The sequence below is a fragment of the Camelus dromedarius genome, chromosome 17 (genome assembly GCF_036321535.1).
Source record: "Camelus dromedarius isolate mCamDro1 chromosome 17, mCamDro1.pat, whole genome shotgun sequence".
Taxonomy (NCBI): domain Eukaryota; kingdom Metazoa; phylum Chordata; class Mammalia; order Artiodactyla; family Camelidae; genus Camelus; species Camelus dromedarius.
The window spans coordinates 27,439,172-27,464,381 of NC_087452.1; the positions used below are offsets into that span (position 1 = coordinate 27,439,172).

At 34.8% G+C, this 25,210-nt stretch overlaps 1 protein-coding gene across 35 annotated transcripts in view; it reads right to left on the minus strand.

The window, feature by feature from the left end:
• The window catches only part of SLMAP (sarcolemma associated protein), a 121,764-nt gene that overhangs the window by 57,257 nt on the left and 39,297 nt on the right, over positions 1 to 25,210 (minus strand). For 23 of the 35 annotated variants that reach the window (XM_064496398.1, XM_064496399.1, XM_031470611.2 and 20 more), the window contains exons 2-3: positions 12,523 to 12,670; positions 1,548 to 1,620 (exon numbers count right to left, since the gene is read on the minus strand). In XM_064496398.1, coding sequence (XP_064352468.1) covers positions 1,548 to 1,620; positions 12,523 to 12,670 — 221 coding nt within the window. Of the gene's footprint in view, positions 1 to 1,547; positions 1,621 to 12,516; positions 12,671 to 25,210 lie in introns of all 35 variants that reach the window. The other 12 variants (XM_031470610.2, XM_031470603.2, XM_031470605.2 and 9 more) reach the window with 1 other exon arrangement.

Below are 25,210 nucleotides of genomic sequence, written 5' to 3' on the forward strand. Positions count from 1 at the left end.
AATTCTTGCTTAATAAGTAAAATTATTACCTTCATTTTTCAAATGAGAAAAGGGAGGCCTGATCCAGTCACAGAACAGGTGGAGTCAGGCTTTGAACCAGACTAGCAACCTCTAAAGGTCATTCTGATACTCTTCCAGCTCTAAAGAACTGTCTGTTCAAAATTCACCAACTCCAGAAAGTCAACCAGATTATGTACAATGAAACTGGCAACAAAATTTTAAATGATGCTAATATTTAACCACATAAAAAAAACAAAATGAGAAGAAACAGGGACAAAGATGAAAAGCATTGGGGAGACAAGAGGGATAGGAACACAATTTACTGACAGACTTTGAAAAAACTCACATGCCCTACTAGATAGAACCTGAGAACAGAGATGACCCTTTATGCAGATGCTCAAAGTTTCTGACTCCATGAAAGAAAAATCTCATTATCAAATACAAACATCAAAGTCTTTAAAAAGCCACTTGTCATTGGTTTATCAATAGTTACTCTTATTTTTGACTCTTAACTCTTGAGTAAGTCATACTAAAAGCTCTTGACTAAGTCACATTAAAAGCTAAGTCACACTAATGCTCCCAAAGTTAACTGTGTTTTTAATAATTAAACTATAATATGAATAGGAAACAGATCAACGTTTTAAATTTAGAATGTTTTAAAATATCTGCTTTCTTCAGATATCCTTAAAGCTGGAAAAAAAAAACAACTGGCAGCCTCTAACTAAAGCATAATATATAATAATTCTAATGAAAGCACTAATTATCACAGTAATAGCAGGACTTCTCTCTGCTTGCTTTTTCCTACTCACTACTCTGCTGCACCTTCAACTTACCGCTGTTCTCAACCTCCCACTCTCAGATATCTGTCTGTTTTTATAGGACAGAAAATGTTATGTTGGGTACAGAAACAAGCTTCTAGCATATTCAAGGTTTTCACTCAAAATAAAAAATCCTGAAGTTTAAAGATTGTTTAGCTCCCCCAACACTTCATAATAATAATCTGTGAAAAGTACAAGAGCAAAATGTACTTATGTTTACATTTTAACATTAACATTGTATGAATAATTTTTCCCTCTCATTTGTCCTCCTCAAAGTGATCTTTCCATACTGCTTCATTAGAAAACAAAACAAAACTAAACTAAAGCACTGGAAAATCCCTCCAGAAACTCCCACCAAAATAGACTACTAACTGTATCAACACCCTCAAGGTCCTGTAAGGCAATCATAAAGTCTGATAGGAAATGCAGATCAAAATGAACAGTTATCACTCATCAGTAAGTTATATACTCCAACTATTTTGAAAAATTAATTATCCATCAAAATATAAGTTGTAAAGTTAATTCTGGAAACAAAATCACTGCGCCTCCTTACACATTATTATTTTCTAGAATTGTAACCCATGTGAAAAGCAATTAAACTGAAGTATATTATATTCCAAAAGTACTACATCAATTTTCTAACATTATTAGAATAATCCTGAAGTAAACTAGAATATTATTAACTAAGGCAATTAATACAAAAACTTCACAGCATTAAATTATACTCACTCTGAGCGGAGCCGGGCTTCCATACCATCTGGTAGAAAAAGTTTTATTGTGGAAACAATACACCCATGGGTAACTGGTTAAAACAAACAAATAAGATGGATAAAATAGTTATTTAAAAACATAAACCTGTGTACTTCTCATATAGAAACATCTATTTTATTCTTAAATGTAATAACTTCAGGGAAAGAAAATAATTTTTGTAGTTTAATGGCAATATTCATTTCCCCGGAGAAACTCATCTTCTTCCACAATGAATCACAAGTGCAAAGTAGAATTACAGATAAAATTATTTCACAAAGTGTCCTAACCTCCAATGCTACAGCAACAATCAATAAAAGGTCGGCTGAGTATATGGAAATACAAGGTTGGGGGGATGCACTTTCTTCCCACCTGCCAGAATCAAAACCTAAGTACAACTATTTCCCAGTTTAAAATTTAGCCCTTAGTTTTAATTTTCTTCTCCCCAATCTGTAACTCTTGTCCACACCTCATAAAACTCTAAAGTTCTGTGTAATATAGCTTGGAATATGCCATCCAATGGCCCACTTTATGAGAAAACCAAGACCTCAGACAAGTGAAAATGCTTCTGTACCTCTCTGCTATTAAATATCAGAGCTGTTTGCTAGAACTCAAGTCTAAAATTTCCAGTTCAGTATTTAAAATTTTTGGTTTTGTTTTCTTGGCAGTTGTTTCTTCCTCCACCTCCAAACATCTTTATAGAATATTATACCAGTCACTTTGCAGACAATTTCTTACCATTGCTTTTTATTTCCTCCTTTTTCTTTTAAAGATTTCAAGAGACAAAATCTTCCAAAAGCAGTACTTTTATAGAGCTTCTCTTTTTTCTTTTTAAGAAAAAAAATTTTTTTCCCTAGTTTAAAGGTTAATGGTTCTTTAGTTCTCTGTTCTTCAGATATTATGTCCTTCAGGGTTCAAAGAGTTAATCTATTTAGTTTACCAAACTGTAAATAAAAGCAAATGCAGGGTGATGAAAAAATACTATATTATGATTAGAGGAGTGGTGGTTATGTAACTGTGTACATTTGTCAAATCTCAGTGAATTATACATGTAAAATTGGTGTTGTTAGTAAATTATATCTCAATAAAACTGATTTTAAAGAATAGAGCTAATGCCTTTATATGAGGGTAACTTAAGTGAGCAGGATCATAAGTCATCAAGATGGTATTATTAACATGAAGTAATATGACTACTCTGTCACCTGGAAATACACATTAAACTTAAGAAATTTAGCACAGTTTAGTCAATATTAATTTTCATTAATTTATTTATAAAAAATGCTAGTAAAGGTCAAGAATCACATATGGGGCAGTCTTCTAAACTCTCTGCCAAACATAGCACCTACAGCCAGGAACCACTGACCTTCCTTTCAGGCTTTATTCTCCCATCTTGTTACCATAGATACTCTAAACAAAACAAAGCTACCAGCACTTTCAAGTTTCTCACTTTTCACAACCCCATACACCTTTTACACAAATTGTCCTCTCTGTCAGTGATGTCATTTATCCCTTTACTTGCATAATCAGAAGCTACTTATCCTCCAGGGTCAGACTTTCCACGTCCTTCACCAATAAGTTAGGTGTCCCCAGAGCCTCCTACTGCACTGTAAATATTTATCACTTACACAACCATTGTCTCACCAATTAGAGTCAACTCTTTGAGGACAGTAAGGATTACTGCTTCTCACTTTTAAAACCTGGTACTTAGTATAGCTCTCTGGTACAAAGAAGGCATTTAATAAATGCTTACTGAATTATGCCAAAGAACATGTCTGGTTAATATTTTATTGTTTCCATTACTCAAGAGAGACAATGTAGCTTACTTTGATGGCAAGAACCACCTAACTGCCTCCTTTCCCTGGCAGAAGATAGGGAAGGGATGGATTTATCCCAGCTCTATGGCTCTTCCAGAGATTTACCATAAACAGGCTACAATATATACAGGAGCACAATACAAGAAGATCCAGCAATACTTACTTTACTGATACATTTAAATTGAAAAAAAATTGTTTTTTTAAAAAGGGTGCAGTGAGTTACAGAATAAAACTGTAGTGCCAGAGCTGGCAACATGTGACACGTTACATAAGGATTTCTTTTGCTAAGAAATATCACCCTGAAGCCCAGCAACTGGGCCAATGTCTAAGTCTGTGAGAAGAAGCAAGGGCTAACACTAACCGGGCAGTATGGTTGCTGCACTATTGAAGGCAATTAAAGATTATGTCCGACTAAGCTGATGATACAGTCCAGCCAAGCCTGCCTTTGGAAAGGTTCTTATGACAACTAGATACACAGATGCCTAGAAATGTTAGTTATCTTTTTAATTTGCAATAGCCAAATATTTAAAGCAACCTGACAAAAATATTTTGTTCTATTATTTATATTAATGAACTCTACACAGCAGCATTTCCTAAAATGGAATGCTAGCAGGTGTTAACAAAAAAGGATTTGGGGGACAGAAGAGTTTGGATAACATTTAGTTAAAAGAGATTGAAAGAGTTTTTATTATTATTTTTTTAAACCACAGGATTTCTCAGAGCTTAATGGGCTTTTTGTCTATAGTGAGGCTCTAGTGGTAAGATGTATTTTCCAAATTCATTTAATCATTGAGCATCCCTGCCCCCCTTTTTAGGAACTCTGGAACTGGAACTATGGTATTACATATATGGTATATAGGGTATTATGAAGAAAATACTTTGGAAAATACTGGTCTAAAGTATTCTATGAAGTACTTTTAAAACAATTTTGCTCTCAAAATTCATCCAGAAACATTATCATATTGCCAAAATTCAAAGACAAAATTGATTGCAAAACACAATTTAAAAGTTTTTTGAGTGGGGTAAGGAGGCTGGCAGGAACACTGCTGCATTAAATGAACACATGCATTGTAAGCTAAATGCAAATTCCAGAAATGTTAAAACACAAAAAATAGGTATGTCGAGGGAACAAGGTATCTGCAGAGAAAAACCTGCAATTACCTGCTGTGCTGTAGTTATGATACTTTACTAAAAACTAGAATTAAGACTACAAAAGCTGACTGCCATTTGCATGGGGTTTTTCTCTATTATACAGATTTGTTATTTTGCTTTTGAGTTAATATATTTATTTATGATATGCAGTCAGCCTTTTCTATTGCCTCTTCACACAAACATCACTTGAAGAACCAATGTTCACTTTGATAAGTTTAAAAACTGTTTAAGACCCTGGACTAGGGGACTGAAACTACTGGGGTATGGTTCTCCTTTCCTGCATTGAGTAGGAAGGTCAATACTATACTTGAGTAGTTTGAAGGATTTCCTGAAATGATTGGCAATAATAGGAAGTAAAAGCTCAAGAAACATTAAAAAAAAAAAAAAAACCCAAGATCTAAATAAAGATGTTAACATTTCCAGGCTGGGAAATTATTCATTTATTTGTCTTTGGACTGCAAACAAAGATGAAAAAGTTACCAAACTTTCATTCTGGTATTTTTTGCTTCATAATGTTTCTAATTCAAAGACTTTCTTTTTCTTTTTTTTTTTTTAAGGTTAGAAAAAAGGCAGCGAAAGTTAGCTGGATAGACAAGTACTCTTTAAATTCTAAAAAAAAAAATTTTTCTGAATACATACTCTATCATCCTGCCTTCATTTGTGAGCTGGAGTTCAGTGATTAAAAAACATTTTCTTCAACTATTGTCTATTTCACATATGATTTCTACAAGAAAGGTAGCATAAATGCTTTATTCTCTTTATCTTTTTTCAGAATGAGAAATGGGTTTCCTAAGTTCTTCCAAAGGTGACTAAACCTTTTCTTTTCTTTTTTAGTACCGTAAGTTTATAGATTTAAACATATTTGATATATTTCAATCCACTGCTGTTATTATTGTTTGATGCTCAAATTGTCTTATTGATCAGTCACAACTCCACATTAATTCCTGAGTCCTTCTAACAGAACTTCAGCAGTCTTAGCTTTACTGCTTTCTGGTACGACAAAATCTTACGAATTCAACTTGTACATTTCCTGCCTTGGACTCATAGTTAGCTATTTCTCCCAGAAATCCTGTTTCAACCTATTTATTTGATGAGAAGAATCTTTTCTCTAGGTATGTGGATTAATTTGCTACTTTAGTTCTCTAGCATACTTGGAGTGATATTGCTTGCTGGCTTTATTGTTTGACTAAGTTGTTCTCTGCCTTTACTGGTTGGCTCAGTATTCACTGAGAACCTGCTAGCTACAAAGCAGTATGCTGGGAGTGATGGGAAAACCAAGAGGACTATGACCAGGTCCTTGTCCTTGAGGAGATTTCAATTTAGTCTGCAGAGAGAACAAACTAGAAGTATCTAACATACAAACAAATGGGGAAAAAAAAATTCACAAATGCTATAAAACACTATGGGAACTTGGAATGAACAAGGGCAGGGGAAGGATTTCTGAAGAGGGGGTAAAAAAAGGAATAGGATTTCAAAATCTGACATGGAAGGAAAGGCAGAGAAAATGGCATAAGCAAAGAAACAGAAAATGAGAAGGATGTGAGAGAGCTGTACATCTAAGGAGGGCACTGCAGAAGACTGGAAAGAGGAGGTAAAGAATACACTTCAAGGCCCTTTAGGTGTCAGACCCCATGCCAAACACACTATACATGTTAACTACTTATGACAAGCCATGTAAATAGTTATTTTTATGTCCTATTTTACAGATGTGGCAACTAAGGTCAAAGAAGCTAAAGTAACTGCCTTGAGATCACACCTTTGGCAAGTGGTAGCGCTAGGATTCAAAACAAATTTTTTCTCTATCTTACCTCTAAATAGTATTGTTTAACAGCTTAATATATATTGAGGGAAATAATGGGAAATAAAATCAAAAGGTTGAATGAATTGTGTCCACATTTTGAGGGCCTCAAATGTGCAATTAAGCATTTCAGACTTTATTCTGCAGTATGGCACAGCCACTTAAGCCTTCTAAAAGCAGGAGAATGACATAAACAAAGCTGTAACAGAAGAGTGTTCTGGAGGCAGTGGGTTGACAGAATATGGAGGCCAGAAGTGGAACGCTACTGTAACATGTTGGCATCTGGAAAATCAAGTAGTAGCAGGGAAAGGAAGCAAGTGGTCTACAATGACACAACTGTTAGGGTAAGAAAGAGACAGGATTCAGAAAAGATACCAATATTCTGAGCTAGAATTTTTAGAGAATGATGGATTAATTTAAAAAAATGGGAAGTCAGCAGAATGCTCTAGTTTGAAGGGGGAAATTAAGCTTTGTACAGAGAAAGGCAACAGTAGGACATTCAAGAGGAAACATCCAAGCAAGCAGCTGGAAACACAGGTGTAGAGCCAGCAAGTAAGGATTCAGAGCAGACAATGTGTGAAGGGAAACCCGGGACTTGAGGATAAGGAAAAACACATAAAACAGTTGCCAGAAACTTAATAGGCCAGAGTTCTTAAACCAAATTGTCCAAAAGAACAATCCAAGGTTTTTAAAAAATAGGTATGTCCAGGGCCCACACCTAAGAAGTCTCCTTCTTAGGGCTGAAGAGTGGGATCCACACATCTATAGTTTTACAAAGCTGCAGGTAATTCTGCTGCACATCCTGGGTTGAGAATCTATTTTTAAAAGGAACAAAAGAAAGAACACAGTCATCATCAGGAAGATTCTCTTAGTCAATCTGGCAAATTTGGCACAGTCTGTACTGAATCAGCTTTGTGATTTTCCCTAGTAGCTGGAAAGTGGAAGTATGTAAAGCTTACGGTGAAAGTTTCCAAGAGCTAGAAACAAGCAAAAGAGCATAGCCAAAAGTCAAGGAGTAGTCTAAGAGTTGGTGATAGTACCTTTGAAATGGCCAGTGATGGGTTCCAAAGGACAGATGGGTAAAGAAGACTGGGGCTGAAGGTAATCAGAAAGAGCAGCAAACATGATGTCAAAATAAGATGGTTCAACTGACTGGCAAGTGTTTCAGTAATAATTAAAGCACCTGACCCTGAGCTAAGCACTTTATAGTCACTCTTTCAATGTTCACATTGAACATCATGTCACAGTATGAACAATGAATATTGTACCACAAACCTTGAGGTAATTAGTGGTATCATAAGTCCCATTTTATACGATGAGGACATTAAAGCTGAGAAAGGTTAAGGGGAGGTAATTAAGTCACAGCAGAATAAAAAGCGAAGTCGATAACAAGGTTGCCGATTCCCAATCCTCACATAAGCCTCTAGATTAGAAGGAAGGTTGTCAAAATCTTAGTCGATAAGATGGTAGAAAGAATTTTTGTAGAGTGGTGGATAAAGATTCATGAAAGATTTTAAAATTTATTCAACCGACATGTGCCAGGTTAAGAGTAGGAATTCTACAATGAAGACAGACATATTGCTGCTCTTGCACAGCTTACAGGCTAGTGAGGGAGGCAAACACATAAAGGGGATAAGTACAGTGTGTAACAGGGACATGGAAGGGAATCTTTTCCAGCCTAGAAAGGTTTTTAGGTGAAGAAAAAATTATGTGTGAGGGCTTAAAGGCCAGAAAAGGCAAGATCTATTGAGGGGAGTAAGAGTAATTCAGAGCAGTTGTAGCATAAGACAAAAAAAGAAGATACCACTGACCTTACTCATAACAGGCTCTATGTTCATAGGGACTTAACTGAGGAATATATATTGGTGAAGTGGACCTGGACTGATGAGCTAATTGGAGTTATATACGAAGTTTATAGAACTAAATGGTCCCAAGCTTTGCCTCAGAGGGTTAATACAATGTGTGACCCAGAAAACTCATGATGTTTGAGCAGTTTGTGAATTTGGGAACAGAGGAGTAGCCAGCAGTTAGCTTCCTCTCTTTCTCCCTCCAAACCTTCCTTTTTTTTTAAAGAAATCTATTAGAATGTCACCCTATTTGTTTGCAATAACATTTTATATCTATACAGCAGGTTATTAGTACAGTGCTGACCAGTGAGTCTTTTCCCAGGAGCCATACTATGTGGAAAGCCAAACATCAAAATCAGCTTATTTTGGAGAGCTTGGAATAGAAGAGACACTAATATGAACTGATATGTTCAATGACATAAGGCTCATACACATTTTTAACAAAAATCCTGATTTTATGTGTGTATGTATATACATATATATACATATATACATAAAACCATATATATGTATATACATACACACACACACACATAAAAAACATTTTTATATGTTATATATTCTTTTTTGAAATTTCCTTTTACCCAGACATTATTTTATACAAATACATAAATGTCATATATTCTGGAGGGGTTTTATTGCAGTTTTGTTAGGTTCTCCCTTTTTAATTTGGCTCCCACTTCTCTTCTACTCCTCCTCTCTAATCATTCAACAGCGTGACTCACATTAATGACTAGTATGCATGCATTCTTCTATGTTTTCCCCCATGTTCATATAATCATCTACAACACATACATATATGTACATTTATAGGGGTTGATGAGACTTTTTTAAAATAATCAAATTATTAAAAGTAATTCTTTCCTAGCTCAACAATGCATCTTATGGAAATCCCTGCAGTTCATATAATCCTAATGTATTCTTTTTAAGAGCTGCATGAAGGGCAATTTAAAAATCATTCTTCCATTGTTTTTTGTACTGTGCACACTGATACAAAAAAATCCTTTCACAGATCCCCACAAACTAGTTTTGATCATCTCAAGTGTCTAATTTTATATCCTTATCATAAATGCTTTCAAAAGCATCACAGAGCATTGTTTCATATGAATTCATGCTTTATATAAATGGTATTACACCACATACATCCTTCTGTGATTTGCTTGAGATGTTTGAGATTTATCCTTATTGACATATGCAAATTTAGTTCACACATTTTTACAGCTGTGTAGTATTTGTTAATTTTTATTCTGCCTTAATTATAATTTTTGTTTTACTTAGTCTTTCTTTTCATCCTATTTATTTAGAATATTTATTAAGAATAACTCCTGAACTTGATCAAATGCCTTTTCAACATCTACTGGTTATACACAGGTACACATTTTTTAGCTTAAGTTTGTGGACGATGTTGACAGATTTCCTCCAAACTGAGTCACCTTTGCATTCCTGGGGTAAATCCTACTTTGCTATTTATTCTTGCTTCATTTCTGAATTTAATTTATTAATACCTTAGCCAGAAATCTTCATCTATTCTCACAAATGAAATCAGTTAGTTTTTTTCTTTGTGCTTTATCTGTATCAGAATTTGGCATTAATGACAGGCTGTGGGCTTCTTTGGAGGATTTTGAGAGTGCTCCACCTTTACCTTTATTAGATTAGTTAAACAACATTGGACTTACCTGTCTTTTAAGAATATGATCAAATTTAGCTGTGAATACCTGTTTTTGGTCAGTCTTTAATAACTTTTTAAACCTCTTTTAAGGAAATCAATTTGAAAGTTTCCTACTCTTGGGATAGTTTTGCTAGAAAAACATTAATTTACTTCAGTTTTTTTTTTTTCTTTGCCATAGGCTGGCATGTAATAGTCTCTGAGGATTCTTTTAGTATATCCCAAATCTGTGTTTATGTCTCCTTTCTCATTGTCTTACATGTTTTTACTAGTATTTTTTAACTAATAAAGGAAGCAAGGCTTATGAATTACCTATTTTATTTTATTGTTTTGTTTTCTTTTTTTAAGAACCAGCATTTGGGCTTGTTTATCCCTTCTAGAGATTTTTGTTTATTTCATTAATTTCTGCTCTTTATTTCTTCTTCCTAACTTCTTTTTATTGTTGTTCTTTTTCTAATTTAAGTGCCAAGTTCTTTCGTTATTTGCCTTTTTCAAAACTGAAGGAATTTAAGATTATAAATTTTTATCTGAATAAAGGATTTACTTTATTTTGGTATGAAAGTTTCTTTTCCTTTCCACATAGTTTAAAATTCTCCTTTTGTTTTCTTCTTTGACCCAGGGGTTTTCTAGTAGTGTATAATTTCAATAAGCTTTTTAGGACAAAGTTTTCTGTAGCATAGGCTTAAACAGGTAATACTCAATTCATGACACATCTGTATCCCAAGAGCCCATGCATAATATAAATCAACTTCTTGAAGCCAATAAATACCAAAGGGAAACAATATTTTAATGATGAAGAAATTTTTCTTTACTTAATTTCCTTAAAGTTAACATAAAAGATAGCTAAATTTTCAAAAATGCCTACAATAATCTGTTGCCAGAATAATACTGTATTAATAGTAACCCTGAATCTCAGAGTTGTCCTCCTAGCTTTCTACAGCATTTTCTAAAGAATGTCCCCCACAGCTAGACAGAGAAGAAGAGTGGGAAGGAGTTTGGAAAGAGCTACCTGCATTCTAGGATGGTCACTGCCTTGGAAAACTGTTAGCATATTAAAAGCTCTGAGAAGTCCTGTCTACCTTTGGTTAACTAAGCATGTCCTAAATGTATTTGGTTACTTCATTCTTCTATCACTTAACCCTTATTAATTCTCTTTGGGAAATGCAAGTCAAGAAAATAGACATTCCTTGGAGAAAAAGACACTGTAATCAAATTCTGTCTTCTCTGTGGGTTACTCACAGCTAGGGATCAGTAAATGTTTGCTGAATTACTTGTTAGCAGAGGAGGTGTGATATGGCAACAGCAGGTGTTAGAGTGTCCACTGCAGTTGTTCTCAGTATGGTCATACATAAGTTGAGCTCTTTTAGTAAGGAGTACTCAATATTTTGCATCAAAATACAAACTTTCTTTTTTCCTAAGATACTGGACCCACACAAATTCAAATACCAAAACCTAACACCCTGAGAAGGCCAACAAAACCCAGTAAAAATAACATTGCAGTTGCAGTGTGCAAACATATATGCACATATACACACACACACACCATGATCATCACCACCCCCTGTGCAAAATGTCAAAGACTAATGACTTAGAGTATCACCAGATCAGAGTATGCTCAGAGAAACAAAATGAGAAACTTGCCAACTGGTTCCATTGTCCACATTGAACTTAAGAGAGTGGGCTGCATACTTCTGGTTCCTATTTACTTAATTTTATGATTATGCCATGTAATTTCATCATCATAAAGTAAACAGTGAACTAGGTAGAACCAGGAAGCCTCAGAATTATAAAAATAAGGATAATCTACATTTATTTAGCTAGAGAATATCTAGTTTCAAAGACTGAGACATGAAATTTTATATTGGTGTTAGGTACTATTAGCTGCCTAAGAAGTCTGATTTTGTTTGGGGCAACAATAATGCATAACCAAAAGAAATAAATCATAGCTGATTTATGCCAATCATGGATCTCCTGCTCCCCTTTGCCAGGTAACTTCCTTCCCAGGCTCCTTTGTAGCAACAATTAAAGCTATGTTTTGTGACCTACCCATGTAGCCAGTGAGACAAAAGAAGGAATCTGCTGGAAGGAGTCTATGAAAGATTGTTCTTTCAAACATAAAAAGAGACAAAATGCCACACAAGAAGGCATTTTGTCCTCATTTCATCTTTTTTAGCCAAGGACACCAGTATGAGGAAAATAATGTCTGGGGCAGCAGCCATCACCCTTTGCCCCTGAGGCAACCAGCAAAAGCTTAAGAAACCAACATGTAAAGGATAATAAAATGGGAGAACAGTAAGACCTTGGATTCCTGATACCATCACTGAGCCAAATGAACAAAGTCTGGACCCACCTGCCTCCTGCCTATAAGTTAACAATAAATACTCTTAGTTTAAGCTCCTACTGGTTGGCTGTAGTATCACTGCAGCCAACTGCTTCCTAACTGACACAGTGGTGCCCTACATTTTCATACTGTGATAAAGAGTGTAAATTATTTTACACTTCAGAATTTAAAATTTCAGAAAAACAACAGGAAAAGTAAGAGACAACTTTTTGCTGTATAAAATGCTGTATGTAATTGTTTTTACAAGCATGAAATTTTTTTGTAACATCAAACAATAGAATAAAAAATTAGACAAACTTAAAAAGACAAATAATAGGAAAAATCGATCCATACCCGTACCTTTCCGTGTATTCTCCGTCACATCTACCCCAAACTGGATTATGTCACCAGAAAGAATTTCACATGGTGGACTTTCTTCAGAGCCTCGACTCAATCTCTGGCTATTTATAAAGGTACCATTACTACTTTTAGTGTCTTGGAGATAAAACTGCAAAAAAAAAAAAAAAAAAAAAAAGCCAAAGATTAATAGCCATAATTCCAAATCTACTTTTTAAAAAAAGTACTTACAACTTAGCAAACCACTGCAGGTAGGTTTTTTCCCCCATCAGTTCAAATCTTCAAATCGCTTATTTCAGCTAAGGTTCTCCTTCATTACATATGAAATTATAACCCTAAAACCAAGTGATTTAAAAATCCAGCTAGATAAAATGTTACAATCCCTTCAGGAAACAGTTTATAAGGTCCTCAAAATGTTAAATATAAAGTTAGCGTATGACCCTGCAATTCTACTCTGATGTGTACACTAAAGAGAACTGAAAACATGTGTCCTCACAAAAACTTGTACACAAATGTTCATAGCAACATTATTCATTATAGCTCAAATGTGAAAACAACCCAAATGCTCATCAACTGATGAATAAGGAAACAAATGTAGTATATCCATAAGATTTATACTATTTGGCAATAAAAAGAAATGAATACTGACTCATGCTACAACACGGATGAATTTTTAAAACATTATGTTAAGTATAAGAAGTCAGTCACAAAAGACATACATTATATAATTCCATTCATGTGAAATATCCAGAATAAGCAAATCCATAAAGACAAAAAGCACTTTGGTGGCTGCGAGGGGCTGAGGTGACAGGGCAGAGAGGGTGGGTGGGGTAGAGTGGAGAACAATTGCTGATAGGTATAAGGTTTCTTTTCAGGGTGATTAAAAGTTTCTAAAATTAGACAGTGGTGATGGTTGCATAAGTCTGTGAATATACTAAAAACCACTGAATTGTTCATTGCAAAAGAGCAAATTTTATGGTACATGAATTATATCTCAATAAAGTTGCTATTAAAAAAAAAAAGCCAGCTATACAAAATTCTAATTTTATCTTTTCATGTCACTCTGACTTTGTAATTCTGTTCCTAGGATGCCTGGGTTAAATCAATGCTGTTTATTCCACAGGCAAGGACAGTTGGTTTCAGGTAACACCTATAATTAATAGCTACCAGTTACCTAACATACTTGGTATCAGGACAAGCATATCTTCAGTAAATTCTTTGTGATAAATGGACTGGAGACACTAGAAACTAAAATACTGGAATCAACTAAGAAAGTATCACATCCTGGCCTTCTAAACTTGCCTTTCATCAGTTACATAATCTTCCCTCTTTAAAAAGGGAAGGTACAGCAGGAGGCACAGGAAATCTCCCTATGTATTACCTGCCTCTCCTAAAAGAAATTAGGAACATCTGGGATCACACACAGTAGACTTACTGGAAGAGAAAAACAAAACAAAACAAAAAAAAAAGATTTACCTTTCTTTTTGCATTTTTCTATACTTTCTAGCCCTGCTTATTCTAACAACACATTTTCACTGAATTTCTTTCTAAGGAAGAAAGGAAAGAAGAAAATCTAATATTTATTAAAATACATGTTACGGCACCAGGTCTTCATTTAACCCTAACATTAAAACTAGATACAGGTATTATTTCCATTTATAAATGAGAAAAGTGGGGCATCGGCAAGTATCTTTCCAAAGGTCATAGAGATGTGGAATACAGAAGTTAGGACTTGTATAATAGAATTAAAAGAGACATCTTTTTTCACATTACCTCACACTGACCTTTACGTTATATTTATCCTTCACTCCTCCCACAAGCTCTCTTTCAAAATGAAACACAGCAAAAGAATAAGCAATTTGCAGAAAATATGAAAATGACATTTGTTTTCATTAATTCCTAGGTGACAATTTAAAGGTCACCAGGCTGTCTATAAATGACTTATTCTCCATCTATAATTCAAAAGAGACCAATTGGTACTTCGGCTAGCAGGTTGTATATTTAATTACAGACCATTAATAAAGAAAACTGTGTTGATATTTTACAAGTCCATCTGAAATTTTACAGGCCTTAACATTTTACACCAGGGAGATAAGCACAGGTGATATGGCCAAGTAGGAACACTTATTCTCAAAATTTTTCTACACTGGAACCTAATGTTACACTGTGTCAAGGAATTTATTTTTTATTTTTTAATAAATATATTCCATTGAAATGTGGCAACATATGAATTCTGGTTTGGTCATTTTCAGTTATATGTGCCTTGGCAAGCCAAATAAGGGAATTATATTAGATTTACAGTGGTTTTCAAACTTCAAATTCTGATCCATTAGTGCGTTACTAAGTCAATTTAGCAGGCTGTGACTAGAGTTTCTTTTTTTTAAACATTAAAGAGAACAGAAGAGAAATAAGAATGTATGAAATGAGATTCAGTACTGTTTAGCAGTTTTTGTTTCAAAAACAAAACCGTGTGTGTGTGTGTGTGTGTGTGTGTGTGTCTATCTCAACACCTCATGTTTGTAGCTCTTACTCAAATTAAAAAAAATTGAGATCAATATTAACCCATCTTCTTCTTATTTGAACATGTCTGTATTACTATCCAAAGCACACCATAGTACTTTTGGTCTTCATTGAGCTTGAACATACCATTTACATTAGTTGCTCATTGTTCCTCTGCTCTCACCCTGCTAATGGCTTCCAAATACCTTGGAATAAAGTTCAAAGTTTTTACCATTACAGCCTATAAAGCCCCAGATGATCTGGCTCCTGGTTCCCACTCCAAACTCATTAACTCCCACTATTTCCCTCCTTCATCCCCCTCAGCCACACTACTCTCCACTCCACTCATGCCCCTAAGTCTATGCACTTGCATACAGCTAGACCACATTACTACTTCCCTGCAGAAATATTTTCATTGATTTAACCTGCCTTTGGTGTTTTGAAAGAGACATTAAAAATAATGTTTCTTCACTTCCTATGAAACAATCTGCCACTATTCAGTCTACATTGCGCAGAAGCTATTCTATTTACTATCAGGTTAGGTAGGTATAAAGTCACCTTGTTTCCAAGGAAGTGGAAAGTGACTGTGCTTGCAGTCCCTGGATGTGTTACCCATAGTATGTATGTTAGTTGGTTCTTTGTCACTTTCAACCCAGAAATAGCTTTCTCTCCTATGCTGATAAATCTTTTTCCAACCAGCCCTTTTTATTTTCCTTAAAAGAGATCATTTTTGACTACTTAAAAAAAAAATCCTGTTGAAGCTTTAACTATCTTTATTTCCTAGTAGTCTAAGGAATCCCCAAGCATCTGCAGTGTTTGTAATAGCCACCGGGCATTGACTTTGGTGCTGAACAGGTGTGTAAAAAACCCTGCATTTATAAAACCCTCTGTAACTTGTGGCCAAAGTTCAACTTTCACTGTTTTCAGGTTTTATCTTCAATTAACTCCCTCTTTCCCCCTGAATGAATGTTAAGCTCCCCAAAATCAGGCACTGACGATGATCCTTAAACTGAAAGGTTGTCCTTGCCCCATCAGTCACTTCCTTGTTTCTTGCTGATTACAATTACCTTCAATGACACAGGCACAACACTTTATAGGTTGCATACTTTACTCTTTGGCCTTCAGAAAGTTTCTGCTGTTCATTCCATAAACAAGCACATTTTACATCACTTTCAACTTTGCTACAGTCTGTAAATGCTTTCATTTACACTATAATGATAAACTGCTTCTTTCGAGGTTTTCTAGGTTGACAGGTTTTGCAATATCCAATCACCAATAGATTAATAACATTTCAACTAAAGCTTTAGAACAAAGCACAAACATAGTAGACATGCCAGAGGTCAGAGGCCAGAAATTCTAAGTCTATACAGGGGAGTTTTTAAAATGTGAATGTAGAATGGATTCTGGATTCTAGAAGGCAGATACAATATCATAGATATTTAATATACTTAAATCATCACCTAAAGTCAAAAAGAATGGCTAAGACAGCAAAACCAAAAGCCCATGGACATTTGAAAAAAAAAAAAGGGTGATAAAATATCCATATGAACCTCAAAATACCAGTGGGGAAAACCATCAACAGTCACAAGACCTGCATGAAGTCAGCATTTGTGCAGGAGAAAGCATATGGAATCAGTGGGGAATTTGAGGAACTTGTTGAGAACATCAGAATAGTCCCTAGGTATTAACTGGACAATATGATAGCCAGTTTGAAAAGAGAAATGGGAAAAGTTTAGCCCAATCTAATAACAAGTGAGTGTGAGGTAATTTCTGAAAAAGGCTGGAGCAGTCTGAGTCATATAAATTCTTAAAACTAACTTACCAACCAAAGCTGCCTTCCAGGATAGAGCTCCACACTGAGGGAAAGCTGCTGGGTGTGGAACCAAAACTGAGCAAGGCAGGTACAACAGAGACAAAGAAAGAAAAGACTCAGATAAAAGTAGAAAAGGGGAAAGGAAGTCATCATATTTGGAGGGCGGGGGGAGGTAATTAGGTTTATTTATTTATTTATTTTTAGAGGAGGTACTGGAGATTGAACCCAGGAACTCATGCATGTTAAGCATGTGCTCTAACACTTGAGCTAGATCCTCCCCACCTCCATCATATTTTTTTTAAAACATTTTACAAATACAACAGAAGAGGGAGCTCTGTGACATTAGAAAAGTTATCCTGAATCATAACCCCTTCTATAAATTCAGGAAAACAAATTTCACATAAAAATGAGCCACAGAAAAATAAGAAGGTCTCATCCCATACAGTTATTTTAAGAAAAAAGAAAATAAAGAGCAAAATAACATCCTTCCAGATAATGACAGACAGACCTGGGGAACAGATCGAAATCATACCATTTCAAAAGAATATAAAAGATATTAGGAAAATAATCCAAGACACAAAAGAGAAATATAAATCACAATTATAAAATTTTAGAAAAGGTGAAAAAACTCAGAGAGAAAATAGAAATAAAAGGGAAATCATTTAGAAATGAATACAAAATTAGAAGGACACAAGAAACTAAATACGACAAATAATGCCGTAAGGAAAATAAGAAATAAAAAGGAAGAAATTTCTTTTTAATCAAAAAGAAATGAAGAAAGTGAAATTAGCAAAATGGCGGAGTAGACAGCTCCAAATTCCCATCCCCATACAAACACTGAAAGAGAAGCAGAAATTGTCAGAACCAACTTTGTTAGAACTCTGGAAAACAAAGTTTTATAGCAACCACATGAACACTGAATCAAGAAAAAGGCAACTTAAAAATGGTAGGAAATCTTTGTTTCATCAGCCTGCATTCCGAGTGGGAGACCTTGCTACCCTGGTTCCAGCAAGAGCAGAACAGACCTAAACTGCAAATTATTGTGTCTATCTGTTCCAACCTGTCTATGGGCCCCCTGAACGGCTGACACAAGGCTCTCATCTCTGTTTAGCCTAACTCAGAGCTCATCCAAGCTGGAAAAGATTTATCCAAAGTAGCTCAACATAAGAAAGTTAAACAATGTAATATACCACATGATCATCTCAGTTAATGCAGAAAAGGTATCTGACAAAATACAACACCCTTTCATGATTAAAAAAAGAAAGAAAGAAAAAATACTCAGAAAGCTAGGATTAGAAGGGAAATTCCTCAGCATGATAAAGGACATTTATGAAAAACCCACAACTAACATAATACTCAATGGCGAAAAACTGAAAGCTTTCTTCCTAAGATCAGGAACATGACAAGAGAGCCTGCTTTTCACCACTGCTACACAATACTGTACTGAAGTTCTAGCTGGGACACAAGAAAAAGAAATAAAAGGCAACAAATTGGGAAGGAAGAAGTAAACTATATCTATTCACAAATGACAAGACTCTACATATAGAAAATCCCATAAAACCCACAAGAAAACTACTAGAGCTAATAAATGAATTCACCAAAGTTGCAGTTTACAAGATAAACACACAAAAATCAGTGGTGTAAAGTGTTCATCAACAGATGAATGGATAAATAAGTTGTGGTATACACACACACACACACACACACACACATATTACTCAGCCATAAAAAAGAATGAAATAATGCCATTTGCAGCAATATGGATGAACCTAGAGATTATCATACTAAGTGAAGGAAGTCAGAGAAAGACAAATATCATATGATATCACTTATATGTGGAATCTAAAGAAAATGACACAAACGAACTTATTTACAAAACAGAAATAGGTTCGCAGACATAGAAAACAAACTTATGGTTACCAAAGGGGAAAGAGGGATAAATTAGGAGTTTGGGATTAGCAGATACACACTACTATATACAAAACAGATAAACAAGGTCCTAGCACAGGAAACTATATTCAGTATCTTGTAACAACCTATAATGAAATATATATATATATAAAACTGATATAATGCTGTATACCAGAAACTAACACAACATTATTAATCAACTAGACTTCAATTTAAAAAAAAGTTGAGTTAACTCTAAAAAAAATTCAGTGGTGTGCATACATCAGTAATGAACAATTCAAAAAAGAAATTAAGAAAGCAATTCAATTTACAATAGCATCTAAATAAAATACCTAGGAATAAATTTAACCAAAGAGGTGAAAAACTTGTACACTGAAAACTACAAAATATTGCTGAAAGAAATTAAAGAAGACTTAAATACAGGTATACTTCATTTTAATGCACTTAGCTTTACTGTGCTTCACAGATACTTGGTGTTTTTACAAATTGAAGGTTTGCAGCAACCCTGGGTGGAACAAGTCTATTGGCACTATTTTCCCAACAACATGTTTTTTAATTAAGATGTATATGTTGTTTTTTAAGACATAATGCTATTGCACACTTAATAGCCTACATACAGTAAAAGTGTAAACGCAACTTTTATGTGTACTGGGAAACAAAAAATTCATATGACTTGCTTTATTATGGTATTTGCTTTACTATAGCAGTCTAGAACTGAACCCACAATATCTCCAAGGTATGCCTGTAAACAGAAAGATATCCTATGCTCATGGGCTGGAAGACTTAATAGTGTTAAGATGTCAATATTAATCAAAGTGATCTATAGATGCAATGCAATCCCTATCAAAATTCCAATAGCTTTTTTTTTTTTTTGCAGAAATGAAAAATCAATCTGCAAATTCATCAAATGCAAGGGACCCTGAATAAACAAAACAATCTTGAAAGAGAAAAACAGGGTTGGAGGATGCATATTTCCTAAGTTCAAAACTTACTACAAAACTACAGTAATCAAAACAATGTGGTACTGGCATAAAGATAGACATAAGTGGAATAGAATTAAGAGTTCAGAAATAAACCCATACATTCACAGCAAACTGAGTTTTGACAAAGGTGCCAAATCCATCCAATAGGAAAATTACAGTTTCTTCAACAAATGGTGCTGGGACAACTGGATGACCACTTGGAAAGGAATGAAGTTGGTCCCCTACCTCACCCTATATACAAAAATTAATACAAAATGAATCAAAGCCTAAATATAAAAGTCAAAGCTGTAAAGTTCCTCTCAGCCATTATTTCTTCAAATAATTTTTTGCCCCTTTCTCACTCTTTTCTTCTAGGATTTCCATAATGCATATGTTGGTACATTTAATGGTGTCCCACAGATCCCTTAGGTACTGTTCATTTTAATTCATCTTTTCTTTCTGGTCCTCAGACAGTGTAATTTCAATTGCCCTATCTTCAAGTGTTTTTTATTCCTTCTTCCACTTGCTCAAATCTGTCAATGAAATCTTTCAACGAATTTTTATTTCAGCTATTATACTTTTTACAATTTCTGTCTCTCTACTGATTTTCCCCACTTGTTCCACTGACCTCCTGATTTCCTTTCATTCTTTGTCCATGGTTCCCTTCAGCATTTTGAGCATATTAAGAACAGTTAAGGTCTTTGTCTAATAAGTCCAATGTCAAGGCTTCCTCAGGGATGGCTTCTGTTAATTTTTTTTCCTGCAAATGGGCCATAATTTCCTGCTTCTTTCCACACTTTGCAATTTTTTGTTGAGAACTGAACATTTTTAATATTGCATATGATAACTATAGAAATCAAGTGCTCTCCTCTCCCTAGGGATTGTTGGTGTTACTTGATGAAAGCTGCAGTCATTTGTTTGTTTAGCGGCTTTTGCAAACAATTTTTGGCAAAGACTATATTCCCTGCGCGTTATCACTGAAGTCTCTGATCTGTTACCTCTATGGTTAGCCAGTGAGCTGACAGAGATTTCCTTAAATGTCAGGATCTAATAAGAAAAGGAAGGGTGTGTGGGGGGGTGTCTCTTTAAATCCTCTTGGCAGATGCCAGAGCAGCCACTTTAGCCTGTGGGGTTTGAAATGGTCAGTCTCTGTGCCAGAGCCTCAGTAATCAAAAGCAGCCATAAAAATACACAATCCCAATTTTTGAAGGACAAGAAAGTCACACCACGAACAATGGACCCCCACCATATCCACCACTATCTGCCACAGGGTTAGGGGATGGAAGACGGTAGCCACTATGCAAAACATTGAAATTCATGGAAATTTACTAGCCTCTTCATTAAGCACTCCTTTGGATGTTGCAAGTGTCTGACTAGACTCCAGAATTCCAAAATATTTGCTTCAGACATTCATGCTAGCTTAATAGTTATCTTGGTGAAGGAACCAATTTTTGGATCTTTCTCTGTCATTTTTATGTCACTCTCACTAGCCATATTTCAACCTATAAACCTTTCCTTGGGCCAAACCAAAGAAGTCCCTAATCTATAATAATAGCTACCATTTACTGACTGCGTGCTACGTGTAGGCCCTTGTGATCCCCACAATAATTCTACCAAGTAGATATTACCATCTCCATTTTATAGATTAAGAAACTGAGGCTCAGGTATACTAAATAGATAGCCCTAGTCTCACAGCTGTTGCGGATTTGACACTGTTATTCCTTCAAAATTTCCACACTGCCTTCCTCCTCTCCAAACTTTTGAAATCCTACTTTGTTTATGAAGTTTTTGAAGCAACTAGAATAGGAAGAGCTAATTTTAACTAACTCCACAATTAAGGCAAATCATTTCAACTATAACACTTACTTGGCACCTGTCTGGAGATATTGCACATCTGGAAAATCAAATGCAGAGCAACTCTACACTGAGAATAAATTAAGAGAATATGAATTAAGTACCAAAACCCTGAGAGGCTGGTGAGAAATATAGTTAGGCATCGTCAGTTGCTAAGGAGGCACTGAAGAGTGAAGGTGGTGATCTGAATGAAAGGCAGGGAGGAGGAGATGGAGAAGGAACAGGTACATTCATATATAGTTAAGGCTCAGCCATAGAGGGTAACAAAAAACAGAGAAAGACAAGGGGAAATGTAAAATAGAGTGAAGCTATAAAGAGAGGGCCTTGCACACTGCACTAAGGAGTTGAGATTTCTTAAGAGAGAAACCACTGCTGAAGGATTTGATGAAAATATTGTTTTAGAGAGACTATGCCAACAACTTTGATAATCTAGCAGCTGTGTGTAGGATGAACTGCAGTGGGAGTCACTAGAAATAGGGAGATCCACAATTTGTACGTTTTTGCCACCAACAATTTAGTTTTTCTTAGAGTACATAAACTCAGTTTATATGCATGTTCAATATGAATTTATTTGTTTATATAACTTTCCTGGCTTCCCGACTAGCAAAGCACCACATGTTTCAGAGGCTGGAATTTTTAAGTTGTGTACTAAAGAGGGAAGTATAAAGTTTTATTCATATGCTGTAGGAAAACACATAGAAAATGAAAATGTTCTCACCAAAATAAAATTTCACTTGTAAACTAGAATGAACTTATTGATATACTGCCTAAAGGTCTTACAAGTGTTATGAAATTTCCAGGATTTTTTCCATCTCCAAGTGACATTTCAGACACATTCATTGTAATTATTTCTTATGGAGCCAATTCACAAGAGAAAGCAAAATTATTTCTATCTCTCTACACATGAACAGAGATAAGATTATGAAGAACAGAAGTAGAGAAGGTGGGAAGGAGGATTTTTTTTTAATTTAATGGGAACATTACAAAACATACAAAGCACAGCTAGAATGATTACACCCTTCTTAAATATGCAAACAAATTATGACGATCCTTCACTGAGAATTCAAGACAAAGTAAATTAGATTTCTGAATCTCAGCAAGATACCAAACAAACATATCATCAGAACATTACAGTTCTGAGATGTGAGGCTACCAAAAGCCTAACCCAAATTCTAATTTGGAGGAGATTAATTTACTTCCTACATCCCAAAACTGACAGTTTGACAAGCAAATCTTGGTAATTTTCTCCTCTCATGATCTGTTAATCACAGCAAGATGCACTCAACTTTGTCTCTGAAGTGCCTACTTAGGTAATTAAAGAACAGATTAGTGATTCCAAACAAGACTTTTAGATCCGGAGATTTTAATTTCAATATTTAAAATAAATACATATTTATTAAAATGCCATATATTTTACCATATTCAAGGTACAAAAAAGGGATACTGTGATATTTTTAATACACAATACTCTGACTATCCTTTATAGGTCATTATTTTCCTTATAAAACGTTAGCTTAAACCATCCTGAGATCAGCAGAAACAATAACAAAATAATTGCACCACCACTTTTTATCTCTGATAGTTAAAAACACTTACCCATAGAATAATTGTCTTGTTCGCCACAAAAGGAAATCATTGTGATCACATTTGTGGGTAATATAGAACAAGGTAACTATCTTTAAAGAATGTAGCCCTATATATTGTTTAAAATGGATACAATGTGCTTGATCTAAGGATAGTCGACACTGATTTATACAGTCACTAAGAAGTAGGGGAGAGGGAGAAACTAAACAAACTTTTTTCCATTAAAGATAGGCAAAATTCACAAAACAGGAATCTAGATCTTATTTAGGGAAGAAAAAAAAAAAAAAAACCTGCCCACACATAAAACAATTTATCTGGCAAGCAAATTCAATGGATATGTTAAAAAATGCAAAGAGTACATCTGCCCCTCAAAAGAACATTCATCTTTCAAAATGCTATTAATAAAGCAATGAAAATAATTATGATGGCCTTTTCCATTCTTTAAGCACAACAACTCAGGTTGGCATATAATTTTAATGTTTAAAACACCTTGGTCTTTACTCATGTCTCCTCATTTTTAATGATAGTTAATTCTTCAAGAGACTTCTCTCCTCAAGGTTTTGACAATTCACACATCCACAGGTGAGTTCTTTAAAAATTATAATAATAATTGTACTTTCAAAGAGAAAAGCCACAAAGCCACTGAGAATTATAAGTAAATATATAGAAATAATAATGACGTAATTTATGAAACAATCATTTTGACTGAGATGGGAAATGATTATTGAGACAAAAGAAAATAAATCCCTTACAGGGTTGAGTATAGTGATGAGGCTCCCATTTTCCTGCCCCTACATGATTCAGATGTTCAAACATAGTCTATTCCCAATATTCCTTATGACATCCACTGCTTCTCAGGATGAGGAGATAATGCCTCCAATTAGGAGTCACTAATTCTTTTTTAAATTTTGAACTGAAATTTAACAACAGAAAGCACCACATTCAAATTCCACCTCTATTTATGGCTTAAACATTTTTCGGAGGGAAACTTTAAGGGCCAAGTTGAAGCCATTGTGAAGTTTTCTTTTAAAAGGATCGTTGATTTCTTTCACTACTTTGAAAAGCAAAATCACTTATATCCAGAATTCAGCAGAAATTTTAACCATAGAGCAAATCCAAACAAAGAAGAGTTAATTGTTCAACAGTGTCAAAAGGATACCATATAATTTACAATAATCACAAGTTTTCAAGTGCTTACTGTATGCTTGGATAAACCACTTTCCATGCTTTTTTTTTTCCACTTATTTTTTTTAAAACAGTCCTGTGAGGTAGATGTTATTATCCCTATACCATAGATAAAGAAATAAGAACTAAAAGAGGTTAAATAACCTGCATAAGGGCCTCCCAAGCTAGAATTAATAAACTTTTTAATCTTAACCATTTTTCTATGCTATTTATATTTGTCTGGTCATTTCATCCCACTATTTCTAATGTTTCTACCAATCATCATGTGAAAGAGGAAAGATTCTGTTCATTTTATAGATCAGCAAATTGAGGCTGACACACAAGCCAAGTAACCTATCTATAGTCACAATAAAATAACAGCAATCAAGTCTTCTGACGCCAAATCATCAGGAAAGGTAACCTTTTAAAATTTCTTTTAAAAATGCATTCACTACCTTCTACCACCTACTTGACACACAATCCTGATACATTTGAGTTTTCCATCTTCCATGTCTGTGGCAGATTACTAAAAGGGAACAAGCATTTGCTTATGCCAGGGACTGTGCTAGGCATTTTACACACAAGACCTTATCTGAACCTCAGAATACTATCAGATAAGCAGTATCCCACATGAACAGACAGGGTAAGGGGTTAAATCACACACCCAAAGATTACATAGAAAGTAAAAATGGCAAACAAGGCCTATTAGACACCTCACAATTATAGCGAATCCCTTGATGATCAGGATAAGTGATACCCCTTTATCTCAGTGATATCCCTAGCCCTCAGCAAAATGCCTGCTGAATAGGCATCAAATAGGCGTTTTAAATAAATATTTCATGAGTGAGATATTTACAGCCCAGACTCCTTCCATCATTTACCCACCATTTCCTGAACACCTCCG